This window comes from Nomascus leucogenys, chromosome 22a (genome assembly GCF_006542625.1).
Source record: "Nomascus leucogenys isolate Asia chromosome 22a, Asia_NLE_v1, whole genome shotgun sequence".
Taxonomy (NCBI): domain Eukaryota; kingdom Metazoa; phylum Chordata; class Mammalia; order Primates; family Hylobatidae; genus Nomascus; species Nomascus leucogenys.
In genome coordinates, this window is record NC_044402.1 from 62,689,414 (window position 1) to 62,706,432 (window position 17,019).

At 47.4% G+C, this 17,019-nt stretch overlaps 1 protein-coding gene and 1 long non-coding RNA gene across 2 annotated transcripts in view; one reads left to right on the forward strand and one right to left on the reverse strand.

Moving 5' to 3' along the window:
- Positions 1 to 4,417: 4,417 nt before the first annotated feature.
- LOC100585977 lies at positions 4,418 to 11,233 on the reverse strand. The gene is made up of 3 exons (XR_120902.4): positions 10,031 to 11,233; positions 8,802 to 9,036; positions 4,418 to 5,555 (listed from the first exon to the last, which is right to left on the reverse strand). It is a non-coding gene; the product is annotated as an uncharacterized LOC100585977 (long non-coding RNA).
- Positions 11,234 to 11,337: 104 nt separating this feature from the next.
- Positions 11,338 to 17,019, forward strand: part of TRAM2 (translocation associated membrane protein 2) — an 80,216-nt gene continuing 74,534 nt past the window's right edge. The window contains exon 1 of the mRNA XM_003254155.4: positions 11,338 to 11,635. Within this exon, the coding sequence (XP_003254203.1) occupies positions 11,516 to 11,635 (120 nt within the window). The 5' untranslated portion in view covers positions 11,338 to 11,515. The remainder of the gene's footprint in view (positions 11,636 to 17,019) is intronic.

Genomic DNA, 17,019 nt, shown 5'->3' on the forward strand with positions numbered 1-17,019 from the left:
AATAGTACAGTCTACACTGTTGAAAAATCACATCTCAGGAACAGCACACATTTTCTGACAGCAACTGCCAAGATTTCCGATGAGGCTGATAGAAACGTGTTCCATTTTCATGTTGGATAATGAGTAGATGGGAGTCCTTGCACATCTGTTCAGGCAAGATAATGATAATATTATTACTAGAGGCATTGTGCTGCAAATACAATCTGTTTTTTGTCTCTCCTACCCCCTGCTCATATCCCTCTCTTTCCTCTCTTCTCTTCTTACTGTTGTGTGTCTCCCTTTTTCTCATGTTTCCTTTCTTGCTCTCACCTTTCCTCTTCTCTTTTTACTTCTGTCCTCACCTAGGTGTCCTGCTCAGCTTGCAGGAACCCACGGGACAAAGTGAGGAATTCCCTTCAAATCAGGAGCAGGGCTGCCAAGAAGGCACTGTGGGCAGGGGATGGCTGCTGAGATCATGAGAGAGGAGAGCCTTTGGGTCCTTCCTTGCAGGCTGGGTGATTCCTACTGTAAGGGACCCTTTCCCACCTGTCAGCAAAAGGCCTTCAGCCCAGTCAGAGAAACCACCAGACCTGCCCCATGCCCAACATCATCAGCAAAGAATCAAGGAGACAGCGATGTGACCAGCTAATTCCTGACAAAGGGACAACAGATACAAAGGGTTTAATATTTTTAACATCTAAGAATGTTTTGCATCATAACAGGACACTTCTGGATGCCTAACCGATTTATAAAGAAATACAATTTTAAAACTGTATAGGCATGAAGAATCAGAATGTGGGGTTGAACTTCAGAGTCAAGGAGAGCCATCCTTGTGTTTCCCAAATAATTCATTCATACATGTTTGTCAACAAATATTTACTCAGTACCTACTATGTGGCAGGCAATGATGGTTACTGTCTCATAGATGGAAAGCTATGATACCTGCCTTCCAGGGTCTTAAAGTCTACTCCAAGGCAAACTTCTACCAAATCTAAACATAACTTTGGTCCTGAATATATCTTTTACGTGGAAGCAGAATCCACTTGGGGCATCTTCACTGTGGAATTACCTTAGGTATCAACATAAAGATGGAATGATACAGATTTCCACACTTTGGTCCATTAATCCATCCATCCAGCCACCTTTCTACACAAGCAACCATCCATTCACCCATTCATCCATCTACCTACCACCCATCAATCCACTCATACGTGCACGCATCCATCCACCCACACATCCATCACTCATCCATTTACCTATCCATCCATCTATCTTCTGCTCACTCATCCATCATCCTTCCAAGCACGTGGTAAGAGTTCATTTATTGGTCCAGCAGGGAGCAGGGCATACATAACCAATTACTGTGGTAGAGAGTTGTGTAAAGACAGAACACTAGTAGTTGCATGCATTCTGTGCCTGATAATTAACAAGCGAATGGTTCCTGAACACTGGGTTGTGATCTGAGAAGCAGAGATGGGATAAATTGCAAGGGCTGGTAACAAGGTTCATAGAGAGGTGCCTAAATTTAATCAAGACAGTTTCTGAGTTTCTCTGCAGCCTAGGAGACAACTGCTCAGAGAAGGCAGGCATGGCAGTTGAGTAACAGGGGTTCATGAGTTGTGTTTTGGCTCATGAAAATCTTCTTTCCACAGAGTTCTTTCTATTGAACTTTTCCTCAGTGTGATGGCATACTGTATCATAACAGTGTCCCTATGATAATTATTGCTTTCGTTGTGTACATAGAGCAACTAAGGGCCAGCACAGTGGCTCACACCTGTAATTCCAGCACTTTTGGGAGGCTGAGGTGGGAGGATCGCTTGAGCCCAGGAGTTTGAGACCAGCCTGAGCAACATAGTGAAACCTTGTCTCTACAAAAAAATTTTAAAAATTAGCTGGGCATGGTGGCATGCGCCTGTGGCTCCATCCCCCTGGGAAGGCTGAAGTGGGAGGATCACTTGAGCCTGGGAGGCCAAGGCTGCAGTGAATCGCGATCGTGCCACAGCACTCCAGCCTGCACAACAGAGTGAGACCCCATCTCAAAAAAAAAAACAAAAAACAAAAAAAAAAAACTAAGGAATAAGCATATTTGTGAGCAGCTTAAGTTTCTAATATACTTTTCATCCAAACATGCCTCCCAAATTAGGCCGGGTGTAGTGGCTCACACCTGTAATCCCAGCACTTTGGGAAACTGAAGGGGGCAGATCACCTGAGGTCAGGAGTTCCAGATCAGCCTGGCCAACATGGTGAAACCCCAGTTCTACTAAAAATACAAAAATTAGCCAGGCGTGGTGGCACACACCTGTGATCCCAGCTACTCAGGAAGCTGGGACAGGAGAATCGCCTGAACCTGGGTGTTGGAGGTTGCAGTGAGTTGAGATCGCGCCACTGCACTCCAGCCTGGGTGACAGAGTGAGACAAACAACAACAACAACAACAAGAAAACAAAGGTGTCTCCCAAATTAGAAGAAAACAGTGCCTGAAATTGTTCCCTTGCTTCCCAAATGTCATATCCCAGTATTTTTCTGGTGATGGGAATTCTGGCTGAAGTTTACTCATGTCTAGTGTCAAGTTGTGTCATTTTTTTTTAAGTCTGTTTTTAATAATGCTCCCCTCTTCCCATCTGAAAGTCAAGTGGCACATTCATTAGTTGCATGGAATTTATCTGTCTCTAGGTGAATGAGAGCTGGAAAGGGGAAACTGGGCACAGTGGTCAGAGTCCTGGAGCTGTCAGGAGTCCCGGTTCCCACGCCTACTCTGCCACTGAGTCACTAGTGGCCATTGGACAAGGGACTTGGTTTTTCTGAGTTATCACCTGTCTGCTAATGGAGAACAGGCGTAGGGTTCAGAGGCAGTGCTGGCAGCAACAGACCAGGAGGGAGGGGGCCTGTTTTCAACCCTGCTCACGAAATCCTTACTAATGGCAGCAAGTTCTGAGCCTTCCTTTCTGTGCTTCTAAAGTAAGAAAGTGGATCTATAATGTTTAAGGTAGTTTTTGTTTTTGTTTTTTTTGAGAGACAGAGTCTTGCCCTGTTGCTCAGGCTGGAGTTCAGTGGAGCCATTTCAGCTCCCTGCAACCTCCATCTCCCGGGTTTAAGCAATTCTCCTGCCTCACCTTCCGAAGTAGCTGGGACTACAGGTGTGCACCACCACACTCAGCTACTTTTTGTATTTTTAGTAGAGACAGGGTTTCACTATATGTTGGCCAGGCTGGTCTCGAACCTCAGGTGATCCACCTGCCTCGGCCTCCCAAAATGCTGGGATTACAGGTATGAGCCACCGCACCCAGCCCTAAGGTAGTTTCTAATACCTTGAATCTTAATTCCACTCACTCTTATATTTAGCATATTTGATACCAGGAGGAGATCTTTTTTTCTTAATTTTTTTTTGTAGGGTCTCCCTATGTTGCCCAGGTGGTTCTCAAACTCCTGGGCTCAAGTAACCCTCCTGCCTTGGCCTTCCAAAGTGCTGGGATTACAGGCATAAGTCAACATGCCCAGCCCTGGAGCAGATCATTTTTAACCCCCTGCTCCTCTCAATGAAAGTGACAAGAATGCCACACACACACACACACACACACACACAATCATTCCATGAAACAAATGACAGTACTGGCATTGTGTCCTATTTCACTAACTTAAGTTTTAAACACAAATAAAAGGTTCAAGTGGTCATGTAGAATGACAGAATTAAAGTAATCAGTCCTGTTTCTTTGTCTTTACAATCACCACGCTATCACTTTTCAAATTTTTGGTTTAAACACAAGAATCTGTAGTACCAGATTGGAAATGTGAACCGTGCCCCAAACAAACTCAGATGATTCCAATAGGGTATGAACAAATATGTGCACCTGAGGCTGCACGCATCAGGAGCTGTTTGGGTAGATGAGTTTCTAGGATTAACTTGCATGTAGAATGCAACGTTTAATTTTTTTTTAGTTTTTTGAGACAGGGTCTCACTTTGTCACCCAGACTGGAGTGCAGAGGTGCAGTGATGGCTCACTGTAGCCTCAACCACCTGGGTCAAGCTAGCCTTCTGCCTCAGCGCCCCCAGTAGCTGGAACTACAGGTGCATGCCACCATGCCTGGCTAATTTTTTATTTTTTTATTTTTTTTATTTTTTTTTAGTAGAGATGAGGTATTGCTATGTTGCCCAGGCTGGTCTTGAAATCTTGAGCTCAAGCAATCCTCTGCCCTTGGCCTCCCAATGTGCTGGGATTGCAGGCATGAGTCACTGCACCCAGCCTGCAAAGTTCATTAACAAATAATAAAAATATGCTAAGTTGAAATTTACATATATATTATTAAGATTCAACAGCATCTACAGCAATTGTTTAGAACTTAGACCAAAAGATTTGGAGGAGGGGAGGAAGTATTTTATTCCTAACATTGTTTAGCATGTGCAGTGCATGGTGATAATAAAAAAGCAGATCAATTTTCAGTCAATTTTAGCATTAAATCTTTTATTTTGAAATATTTTTCGGTTTACAGGAGAGTTGCAGAAATAGTAGAGAGATTTCCCACATACCTTTCATCCAGCTTACATAACCATGGTACATTTATCAAAACACAGAAATTAACATTGGTATAATACTATTAAACAAACTACAGACATTATTTGAAGTTTACCAGTTTTTCCACTAATATCCTTTTTCTCTTCCAGGGCTAAGTCCAGGATAGTACATCACATTTAGAGCTGTATCATTGCTTTAAAATTCTTCACAGATCCACAATCCCTCATTGCCTGCCCTGGGGGCTGACCACTCCCAGCTCCCCTACTCCACCTGCCTTGATATACCCCTGATTCCACTAAACTTTTGTGGTATTGGGGGTAAGAAGATCTAATGGCTTCAAGTTAGCAATGGTGTGTTAAAATTTTTTTTTAATAAAAACAAAATAAAAGAAGATCCAATGGTTGTGAAGTCTCCTCCTTTGGTGAAAGGTGCTGTTGAGCCTGATACAATATATTCAACTGCCAGAGCACAGATATTTCTACTTTGTCTAGCTGGAGATTCTTTAGCCGGGTACTCCTTGACGGTGACTGTTAGGTAAGTGACATTTGCAAGGTTTAAGGGCCTAGTGCACAGAAATCAGAAAGCAAGGCTTGTTTTAGGCAAATGTGCCACATATCTTGTAAGGTAAAGAGACAAAAATATAACTGGTGAAATGCACTGAAAAAAAAAAATCCTGGCACAGACACTCCGGATGCCTGCTCCACATACATTCTCCATTTTTCTTTTCATCAGAATTCTTGTTTTGTTCAGGTAAAAGGTAGCCAGGCTCTTCAAAGGAGGCTGGACTTTTTCTCAGCCTCTCTGAGGATGCATTCTTGGTAAAGTTAAATCTAATCACATCAATTCCACTCACTTTGCCAATGATTGGTTTAGAAATGGGCATGGGATACAATCTGGCCAATAAGGCATGGGGAGAAGTCTGAGGTTTCTAGGAAAGTTTTCTTCACTCTCCAAAAGTCCCTTTCCTTCTTGTCTGAATATTGGGTCTTGTTGTTTGAGTTATTCTGTGTTAAAGGATAGAACACCTGGAGCTGTTGCAGCCACTTTGTAACCATGAGGGGTAAGCCTGCAATAAAAGCAAACAAGTTTCAAAGTGGGAGGATAGCGAGACCCTGGTCTTGGGTGCATTACTCATCCCTAGGAATGAACTAACTCTGGGCTTCTTGTTATGTGAAAAAATAAATTTTCCACTTTGGGGAAAGGACAGCTACTGGAAAGAATTCATCAACACAAAAGCATGCTGTGCTCCATGTAGATAAGGCTGGGGATAGTGGTCATTCTTACACAGCCTACAGCAACAGCGTCTCTCATTCAATCATGCATTCAACCAATACCTGATGAGAACATAAAATGCGGGACTCTTGTGCTTTATGCTATTGGACTATGACAGTATTCCATGGCAGGATTCATGCCTTGAAGGATTGCATCATGTAATGAGGGGTAAAATTCATAGACGAACACACCAATTGCAGGAGGACCTGGTGCTAGCTGAGAGCTACACACAAATTGCTGTGTTGATGCCCCCAGACTAATGCCATGAAGCTTAGTGATAGAAGAGGTGCACACTGTTTTTCTTGAAAAATGGTTAACATTGAGAGGTGAACAAAAACACATAGACGTAGAGATCGGAAACCATAAGTTCTGTTTTGTAAAGAGGGAGGAATCTAATTTAGTTAAGCGTTGAGGCCAATTGCAGTGGCCCATGCCTGTAATCCCAGCACTCTGGGAGGCCCAGGTGGGCAGATCCCTTGATGCCAGGAGTTCAAGACCAGCCTGGCCAACCTGGCAAAACCCTATCTCTACTAAAAGTGTAAAAATTAGCCAGGCATGGTGGCACATGCCTGTAATCCCAGGTACTTTTGGGAGACTTGAACCCAGGAGGCAGAGGTTGCAGTGAGCCAAGATCGTGCCACTGCACTCCAGCCTGGGTGACAGAGCAAGGCTCTGTCTCAAAAAAAAAAAAAAAAAAAGTTGATACAGCTGAATTGTTGGCAGCCATGACTAGACAGGTAGAGAGGGACACAGGTGGTGCCTGCCTGACAGTGCTGTGCTTTAGGAAGCCTGAGTGGGCTGAAGTATGGTCCAGCAAAGGGAACCCTGTGCTGAGAGCCTGACTGGCTGGTCTGAGTCCAGCTTCAGCTACCCACTCATTATGTGGCCCTTGGTCATTCATGTCTCAGAACACCTACAAGAAACGGCTGGTAATAACTGTCTTGCCTCCCTCACAGGGTGACTGGAAAGTGCAATATAAACGTAAGGGGTTGTTATTTCCTCCACATCCAGATGGAACTGTATTCACCCGTTTTTAGGTCCCTGATCCATCTCAGGAGAGTTTTCCCTTTTGTTCCTATTGCTGGAGCCACTCTCCAGTGTCCTCCTCGGTTTCATCACTGATCTCCCGTATCTCAAGTATTTTCAGTATTTCCCTCTCTCCTGGGTTTTTCCTCTCTGTCTCCAAATATGCTCCAATCTCAAAAATTAAATATAATTTAAAGGTCCTTCCTTAGATCTTCCATAGCCCTCGAAACACCATCCATTTCTCTTTTTCTCACAAAACATTTTTTTACAAATAAACGTTTTTACCCACCTCCTTTTCTCAACTTCTGCCTACTGTTAAGCCCACTCTAACATTCAATTAAGTGGTCTCTAAAAGCCATGATGGCTGAATCTGGGAGTTTCATCTCATTCTTGTTCTGCCTGATTCAACCCGTCCTTAACAAAATTCTTAAGTCGTGGCTTCCTCTATGCCACCCTTTCCTTTTCCTCATCTTCCCCCATTCCGAGTGTCGGGGTTCACTAGGATTCTGCTGACCTCAGACTTTTTCTCATTCTCTCAGAACACTTATGTAACCTGATGACCTCAACAGTCCTACTGAAGATGAACTGAAAATACTTTAGTTGTGATTTTCCCTCCCCAAGTCCAATCCAACAGTTTCCAACTGAGCTGCCAAAGCGTTCCATGGCTCCTCAACCTCAGCTTGTTCAAAGCAGAGGCCATCTTCTTCTCCTCCCTTAAACGTGCTCTTTATCTGTTATTCCAAATAAATTTTTTAATGGTCCCACCATCATTTATGTTATCCCAGATGCAAGTTCTGACTCATTCAACTCCCTTTTATTCTTACTACTACTGTTCTTTGGGGAGTGCTAGCCAGATGCAGTGGATCACGCCTATAATCCTAGTACTTTGGGAGGTAGAGGCAGGAGGATCACTTGAGCCTAGGAGTTCGAGACCAGCCTGGGCCACAGAGGGAGAACCTGTCTCTACAAAAAATAAAAATAAATTAGCCAGGCATGGTGGTGTGCGCTTGTAGTCGCAGCTACTCGGAAGCTGAGGCAGGAAGATCACTTAAGCCCAGGAGGTTGAGGCTGCAGTGAGCTGTGATTGCACCATTGCACTCTAGCCTGGGTGACAGAGACTCTGTCTCAAAAAGAAGAGAGAAGTGTCCATTTCTTTACTGGACTGTTATAATAGTTTCCAAAGTGGTCTTCCTGTTTAAATCAGGATGGTCTTCCATATTCCTGATAGCTCTCCTCTAAAGACAGATCTGGTCATGCTTAAAAGCTTTCCATTTCTTGCCAGGCACAGTGGCTCACGCCTGTAATCCCAGCACTTTGGGAGGCTGAGGTGGGTGGATCACCTGAGGTCGGGAGTTCAAGACCAGCCTGACCAACATGGAGAAACCCCGTCTCTACTAGAAATACAAAATTAGCCAGGCATGGTGGCACATGCCTGTAATCCCAGCTACTTGGGAGACTGAGGCAGGAGAATCACTTGAACCCGGGAGGCGGAGGTTGTGGTGAGCTGAGATGGTGTCATTGCACTCCAGCCTGGGCACCAAGAGGGAAACTCCATCTCAAAAACAAACAAACAAAAAACACCGACTTTCCATTCCTTCCCATTGTTTGCAGAATAAAGTCACAATTCTCTATCACAGTATGCAAAACCTGCCACAATCCAGCTCTATCTTAACTCTCCAAATTCATCTACCACTTCTTTTCTGCATTCTCTGTCTACTAGTACCATCTGTCAGGTAAAGGCCCAGCCCAAATGACCTCCTCCCTACACCCCAGACAGAATTAAGTTACTTTTCCTTGTACTCAGCGTGTGCATATTTCAGGTTGTTCTTAGAGTCACCATCATCACACTGAATTGTAATGATGTCTCAGTTAATTCTAAAAGATTGTAAGCTTTAGCAGTGTGTATTAGCTACCTTTTGCTGTATAACAAATTACAATAAAATTTAGTGGTTTAAAACAGCAAATATTTATTCTCTCCCAGGTGCAGTGGGTCAGGAATTCAGGAGTGGCTTACCTGGTTAGTTCTGGCACAGGGTCTCTCATGAGGTTGTAGTCAAGAGATTGGCAGGGGCTGATGTCATCTGAAGGCTTGACTGGGGCTGGAGAATCTGCTTTCAAAGTGGCACACTCATGCCTGGCAAGTCAGTGATGGTTGTTGGCAGGAGGTCTCAGCCATATGGAGGATATGCCTCCACAGGACTAAGAATATCCTCACAAAGTGGCAGCTGGTTTCCTCCAGAGGGAGTGACCTGAGAGAAAGAAAGCAGAAACCCCCAAATGCCTCTTCTGGCCTAGTCTTGGAAGTCACACACCATCACTTATGCTACATTCCATTTATTAGGAGTGAGCCACTAAGTCCAGCCCACACTGAAGGGGAGGGGAATGAATTGCCTGTTTTTGAAGGGAGGAATGTCGAAAAACTGGAGGACACATACTCATATGCCACGTAATGATGTTCCGGTCAAACAACATATAAAACAGTTGTTTCATAAGACGGTAATGGAGCTGAACATTTCCTATCACCTAGTGATGTCATAGCCACTGTAACATTGTAGCGCAATGCATTAACCACGTGTTTCTGGTGATGCTGGTGTAAACAAACCTACTGTGCTGCCGCATAGTATAGTTTAGTATAAAAGTGTAGCAAAAGGCTGGGTGCAGTGGCTTGTAATCTCGGCACTTTGGGAGGCCAAGACGGGCAGATCACTGAACGTCAGGAGTTTGATACTAGCCTGGCCAACATGGTGAAACCCCGTCTCTACTAAAAATACAAAAATTAGCAGGGGGTGGTGGAGGGCACCTGTAATCTCAGCTACTCGGGAGGCTGAGGCAGGAGAATTGCTTGAACCCGGGAGGAGGAGGTTCCAGTGAGCCGAGATGGCATCACTGCACTCCAGCTTGGGCAACAGAGAAGCTGTCTCAAAAAATGGTGGATCACTTGCGGTCAGGAGTTCAAGACCAGCCTGGCCAACATGGTGAAACCCCCACCTCTACTAAAAAATACGAAAATTAGCCAGGTGTGGTGGTACACACCTGTAGTTCCAGCTACAGGCTGAAGCATGAGAATCGTTTGAAGCCAGGAGGCAGAGGTTGCAGTGAGTCAAGATCTCACCACTGCACTCCTGCCTGGGCGACAGAGTTAAGACTCTGTCTCAAAATAATAATAATAATAATAATAGCGGTGGGGGTAACTTAAATTCAACCATCTAAACCTATAAAGAAACCAATTGTATAAAGTTCAACCTCATAGATGTGGCCGCACGTTGCAAATTTGAACACATTTTCACAGGTCGAAAGTAGACATGCTTCAGAGTTCTTGATCTTTCTGTTCCTCACAAGACGAAGGCTCAACTTTGAGAAAGGTCAGTCTTGAAGTTAAATGAGGTTTAGTCCAATCTAGGCATTACTTTTTCATTTCCTTGAGAGTCAGATAAGGGAATTACAGACCCAAGACTGTATGCTAAGTAAGGTGGAGTACAAATTGAGGAAGTAAAATTTCCCTAGGAACTCCATCCTGTCTCAATTACATTCTACTCCGTGCCACTTTTAAAAAAATCATATTTACTTAGAAGTGAAATAACTGTGGACCTAATAAAAAATGGAATAGGAATTAGTTTTTTTGTTCATTACGTATTTCTGTACATCTAGAAAGTAACTGACTCCTTCATTACTGGTAGGATTAAATTCAATATTTGCGAATATAAATTAATTTATTAAGAACACCTTTTGTCCTTCCAGGAGTACTTTTAAGACTTAATATTAAATAGAAACTTTCAGTGAGAAAGTTCCTTCCTTTTTTGCTTCTTCTGTGTTTATTCTTCCACTTCTTCTGATTAATATGTAAGGTAGACTTTCGGTGAGATGTGTGTAGCTAATTAATGGTGGCGTGAGGGTCCCAAAAATTACTAAGCAAAACTGCAATCATCCACCCTCTCCCCGCATTGGAGCGAAAGCTCCCCTAGGGCAGGGTCTTTCGGTTATCTGCGCATTCACACAACCTGAACCGTGCCTAGCCCACTGCAAGTTCTCGATAAATATTTGAGTAATCTCCATTCACTGATCGTCCGTGCAGGGCGCTGTGGCCAGCGAGAAGGCCGGTTCGCAGCTTCCCTGCTTCCGCCGCACCCGCGCCGCCCTCAGCCCCCGGGGCCACAGCCCGCAACCCCAGGAGCATCTGGCTGCCCGGCCACCCCCGGGGCGCTCGCTGCCTCCCGGGCCTGCCCTTCCCGCGGAGGAAGGAGCGGAGCGAGGAGTGGGAAACCTGGGCCCACTTCCTGTCCGGGCAGGCCCGGGCGCCCGCCTCCTCCGCGGCCTGCTTTCTCCGCCGCGAGCGGCTGAGACCTGGGCGCTGAGAATGCGGCCGGGCGCGGCGCTGGCGCGGGACGAGGAGGAGCCGATCCCCGCTGGCCGCCCCCGGACGCCTCCGCCCCGGCCGCCCGCGTGTGCCCAGCGGCTAGAGGGTTAAGCCCGCGGGGGGCGGGGCCAGGCGCGCCGAGTGCGGGCCGCGGGCTGGGCGGGGGCTGCGGCCGGGGGCGGTTACGGGCGGCGGGGGCGGGGGCAGGCGGAGGAAGGGGGCGGGCCCCGAAGTTGTTCCGCGCTGGGCGGGCGGGCGGCTGTAGGAGAGCGGGCGGCGGGCCGGCGGGCGGACCGGGCCGGGGCTGGAGAAGTTTGCGCTGCGGTTCGTGAGCGCAGGGTGCGGGCCCCGCCGGCCGCTGCGCGCCCGCTGCCATGGCTTTCCGCAGGAGGACGAAAAGTTATCCGCTCTTCAGCCAGGAGTTCGTCATCCACAACCATGCGGACATCGGCTTCTGCCTGGTGCTCTGCGTCCTCATCGGGCTTATGTTCGAGGTGAGAGCCTGGGGAGGAGGGAGCTGGAGGGACAGTGCCCCCTGTCGTGCGCCGCCCGGCACACCCCTGCAGGTCAGCGGGCCCTCCTCTGATCGGAGGCTCCTGGCTGCGGTGTACGTTATCGGCTCCCCGGCTTTGTGCACTGTACCCCTCCGGCCTGTACCCCGGCCAGCCCAGACAGCACCCCCAGCTCCGCGCCGTGCCAGCCATGCCATGCTCTGCCGCTCCCTTGGGCACTCATCTTATCCTGCAGCCCTGTCTGCAGCCCTGAAACCCCAGCCTGGCCTCGAACCAACCGCCGCGCTGCCACCCTGGCTTGACGCGTGGGGTTTCCTTTCTGGCGTCCGGGAGCCAAGCCCAGAGACTCCCAGACCCGCAGTCATTGTACAACCCCCACTTGCCCCAAGGGGTGGCCACTACCTCTTATGGGCTTTTCCAGTAGGAGAGACCCTGACCCTTTTCCACTTCCTATCTGATTTTCTGGGTGTTTTGCATCTCAGCTCTGGAACGTCCTCGGATGTTCACGTGTGGCCCTGGCCGCATCCCAGCAGTGGCCTTCTGCGCTCCTGTCGCTCCCACTTTTTTGCTGTGCTCTAGAAGGCCAGTTTTGGGATATCCTTTACCACTCCGTGGACTGTCCCTTTAGATCCATCTGAGGCGACCGAGAGCTTCACCCCCTTTATAGAGACAAGAAGAGAGAGAGGGATACCCTCCACTTTTTGGGGAAAGTTGATTCTCTTATAGTGTAGGAGTGGGGGGCGGAGGATGGGGATCCCGCCCCCAACAGCAATGTCCTGGTGTCGGCCTCCCAGGCAGGGAGTTGTAGAAAGCCAGCAAGCGGTCAGAATCCACAGGACTGATGGGAAGGATTCCCTACTCTTGCAGAGCAAGAAAAATGTGATATTCAAAAGTGGGAAGAACTGGAGGAAGCTTGGCATGGGTTTGTTGCGGTATATCTTGTCTCAGAAGTGAGATATGTGAGTGACATTCCCCTCACTCTCACCGTGGTCTCCTCTGGTTCCTGAGACTACTTGTCCTCCCTTCTGGGCCAGCTTGCTTATTGCATTCTCACGGTTGGGTTAGGAAGCTGTGATCATTTACAGACTTCCTTGGAGATGGAGGATGGCTTGCCTGGCTAAATTTCCTTCCCTGTCCCTCTGTCTCGGGTTCCCTGTATCTCTACGAATGACAAGGGCCCTAATTGGCTGGCGAAGCTGCCCTCAAGCTGGGAACATTCTTGTGGTGGCCAGGTCAGGGTTGGATGAATGAATGTGTCCGTGGCTGGGCTTTAGGGTCTGTAGGAAGTAAACGGTGGTGCTAGGACTGGGGTCTCCACTCTACTTTTTGGTAGTGCTCCTTTAGTTAGTCCCTCTCTCCTTCCTCTCCCTCTCACAGCTCTCTCTAGTGGTATATTGGATCAGGCTCGCTTCACCTTGTTCTGGGTTCTCCCCTGGAAGTGTGTGGTGTCACACAGAGTCATATCCGTGTGTCTTAGTCCCTGTTCTGTGACTAGTCTGAAAACTGACTGCAGCCTCAGTTTCCCCATCATTAAAGACGTTCATAAAACTGGTCTTCCTCACAGGGTGATTGTAAGGTTTAACTGAGATCATATCGGCAACAAAAGCCATAACATCTCCTACCAACAGGAAAAAGTCTCTTGCGCCTGGAGCCCTGTGATTGTTTATCATAATAACAGCTTAACAAAATAACAGAATTTCCTTTGTCCAGCGCATTCTCTCCTGTCTGTTTGCTGTCCTCCATTCTAAGAGGCCTCCAAGTGCGTGTCCCCAGCCTTGGAGGGTGTGGCTGGAAAGATACATGTGACAGCTGTAAACCTCAAAGCCACAGGCTCTGCAGCGGCCAAGTTTCTTGCATAGCCTGTGGCTCTCTCTGTCGTATTTCTAGCATTTGTTAGGGTTTGTGGCCCTACCTGCTTTATCTTTGCTCAGAAAGAGCTGCCAGCGTTTGAGTTTGGTACCTACCTCCTTTCCTGGGTCTCTAGTCTTATGGAAAGTCCTGTGCATTAAATCTGCCACTCTAGAAGTTGAAAGGTGCTAAGAGCTCTTACTTCCAGTATCTGGTGAAAGAGAAAGGCCCAAGACCAGAAAACAACAAACAAACAAAACTACTCTTCCTCCCCCTTAGGCTTGTACTGGGGAGTGTAGCAAGGCCTCTGGTTGAAATGCCTACAGGCCCCCTTTTCCTGCCAAGCCCATCACTTCTTCCCATAGCACCTTGAACCTATAGGACCCACAGGGCAGGTGTCTCCTTTTGGAGGTACTTTGTGAGATCATCAGTCTGTGCTTCTGTGGGCGAAAGAGGGCTTTGCCCTAAGCCTCCAGTAAGAAGGTCTTGTGTTCTTCTGTGCCGGGCACATGGTGGGGGGGCCTCACTGTCTTTACCCACTGACTAACTCTCCACAGAGATTAAGTATTCCTGGGGTGGGGAGGGGGAGTTTGGAACTGCTGCCTCTATCAAATGAGAGCAGAAGCGTCCTGGATACTGTAGGTACCACAGAGAAACAAATGTGGGCATCTTCACACTCAGAGTAAAGCAGGGGGAGGCGCGTCATAACCCAGCACAGGACTGGCTGGATATCACTTAGGATCTTCTGGGTTTCCCTCTAGAAGTGTGTGGTGTGCATGCGTGGGTATGTAGGGATGCATATGGTGTGATGGTAGGTGCAGCTGGGGACTCACCACCCTTTTCCTAGAAGTGACGGCAGGAAGAGGTGCAAGGGGAATGGGAGAAAGGGGTGAGAGGACATAGACTCTTGGGGTTCTGACTTGGCCCTGGCTAGGATTCCTTCATTCAGAAGCTGAGCCAGGAAAACTCAATTATAATTCTTCCCACAAAGAGCGACTCTCTTGGCCATTCCTCCCTCTGGGGTCCTCTGTCCTGCCTCTGCCAATGGGCTGGGTCCCTCTCCCCCTACCAGCCCACGCCCCAGGCAGCCACAGCCCTTGTGTCTGCATTGCATCCCTGCCTTGCTCTTTCCCCAACTCACTGGTCACCTCTTCTGCATTCAGGGAGCTTCTGTTTCCCCCTTAGGGACCCCAGTGCTTTAGTTCTCTGTCCCCAGGGAGATGATGACTCTAAATTCTTTCCCTTGGGATAATTTCCTTTTGGGAACACACATGAAAGACTGTCTCTCCCCTCACCACTCACCCCTATCGCTTCCCCAATTTTGGTTCAGTTTTGAGCCGTCCTGTTTTGAAGGCAGGGGGCAGCTTTTCCCCCCTGAACCCAGGTTTTCTCCCAGTCCTACAGGCTGCTTGGAATAGAGAAGCTGCTCTGTGCAGCCACAGCACTTGGCTAAAAAATGTCAGGAATGTGGAACTTTATTTTCCCCCTCCTTCCTTTCCACCGTTAAGTGTGCTTTTGGGAGAGGTGGCACAGGGGGAGTTTTCTACTCAACTCTTTGGTCCTTCAGTCCTGTCTTAGGTGGAGTCTGGTCTGACCATCAACCAGGGTGTGGACAGCTGGTTGGGGGGTATGTGTGTCAGATTTGAAAGTAGCCTCCTCCCCCTCCACCTTCCCTTCTCCTTCCAGTGTCCCGTTCTGTGCCACGTTTCAAATTGGAACAGGCAGGGGAAGAGGAAAAGTCTTTCATTAGCGAACGGAGAATGAGGAAAAAGGGGGTGCACCGAAGAGAGAGGAAGCAATTTATATACTACCTTTAAAATGTCAGTTCAAGACTGAAACTTTTTTTTTTTAAGCTCATTTACAGGCTCTGCAGCTGCAAAGAAATGTTTCCACAATTCTGAGCCTATCGTTTGTAGGTTTGGTTTCTTTTTGGTCTGTGATGACTTAAAGGTTCAGGGACGGAGTTCTTGGTGATGGCTGGTTTTTGCTTTTTAATTGTTTTGGAGGCAGATTTGGCAGATTTACCTTTTCTTCAGGAACCACCTTCTTCCCTGCTCCGGACACTGACTTGTCAGGGTGAAATGTTTGCAGCATATACAATGGGAGCCCATTGTGTCACCACCTGCTAGTACATGGCTTCCCTGGCACTGGTTCACATCCTCCCAGACTACCTGTAGGCATCGTAACCTGAAATGTGGCTGTGGGTCCTGTCTGTGAATGTTAGCAGCATCATAAAACAATCCCACTTCTATTGTATTCATGGAAAGATGTGTGCAAATGGCACACATAATACATCTGTGGACACGGGTCAACTTGAGAAGGAGTCTCGCTCTGTCGCACAGGCTGGAGTGCAGTGGTGCAATCTCAGCTCACTGCAGCCTCCACCTCCCGGGTTCCAGTGATTCTCTTGCCTCAGCCTTCCGGGTAGCTGAGATTACAGGCACATGCCACACACCCTGCTAATTTTTGTATTTTTAGTAGAGACGGGGTTTCACCATGTTGGCCAGGCTGGTCTCGAACTCCTGACTTCAGGTGATCCTCCCACCTTGGCCTCCCAAAGTGCTAGGATTATAGGCCTGAGCCACTGCGCCTGGCCTCTTTGACTAACTTCTAATGCACTTTTGAAGAAGTGCCTTTGCCAGCTTTTCTAGTTCCTAACTTTATGCATCTCCCTTTTAGCCTTTTACTTACTCTATCCATGGTGTTCTAGAGAAGTTAGACAGAGGAAACCAAGGAGGGTCACGTATTCTCTTGAGCGCTCTTGTTCTGTGGTTGGATTTCTATACAGATGCCTCTATGATATGAGCAACAGAGCAGAAATTTGGAGCTAGATTTTCTACTGGTCGAGCCTCAAGTGTAATCCTATCCTATGGGATGTAAGGGCACATTAATTTTTCCTGTTTCTTTCCTTGGCACAAATGTGATATCCAGAAAAGTGACATTGATCAGTTAATGACAGTTTAACCCTAACTACCCAGTGAAGGCTAATATGTGTAAAAATACCCAGCACTGTACCTGGCACATGGGCACTTAATGGTCTCAACAAGTACACGGATGACTATTGTTATTGACTTCATTGGTGGGTCTGGGAGTCCACGTTTCATCCTCAGGTGGCTCATTGAGCATCCTGGCTGTATTTCATTTTAGAGATGATATGTTTTGAGATGGAGACCTTTCCCCCAAGTTCTCCACTGCTAGCCATCTAATCTCCAAACACACCAATCTCTCTACCCCAGAACTTCTTTTCCCCAGGAAGCCTGGTGGTGCAGCTGCTCCACAAAGAACACCTGTTTTCTCTTTGACATCTATCTTATTAGAACACAGTCCGTGGGTACTGGAGGGTCTTAGGGCTGCCACTATTAACTTTGTGGAGAAGTAAAAACCACAGGGAGACTGCCCTGCAAGTTAAATAGGTACCACTTTTCTCTTGCCTGCTCTGTTGTCTGAACCCTCAGTCACTCGTTTCTCGGGGGCACTGTCCGGACCGGTCACAACAGAGTGCCTTAGTCCCGATTGTT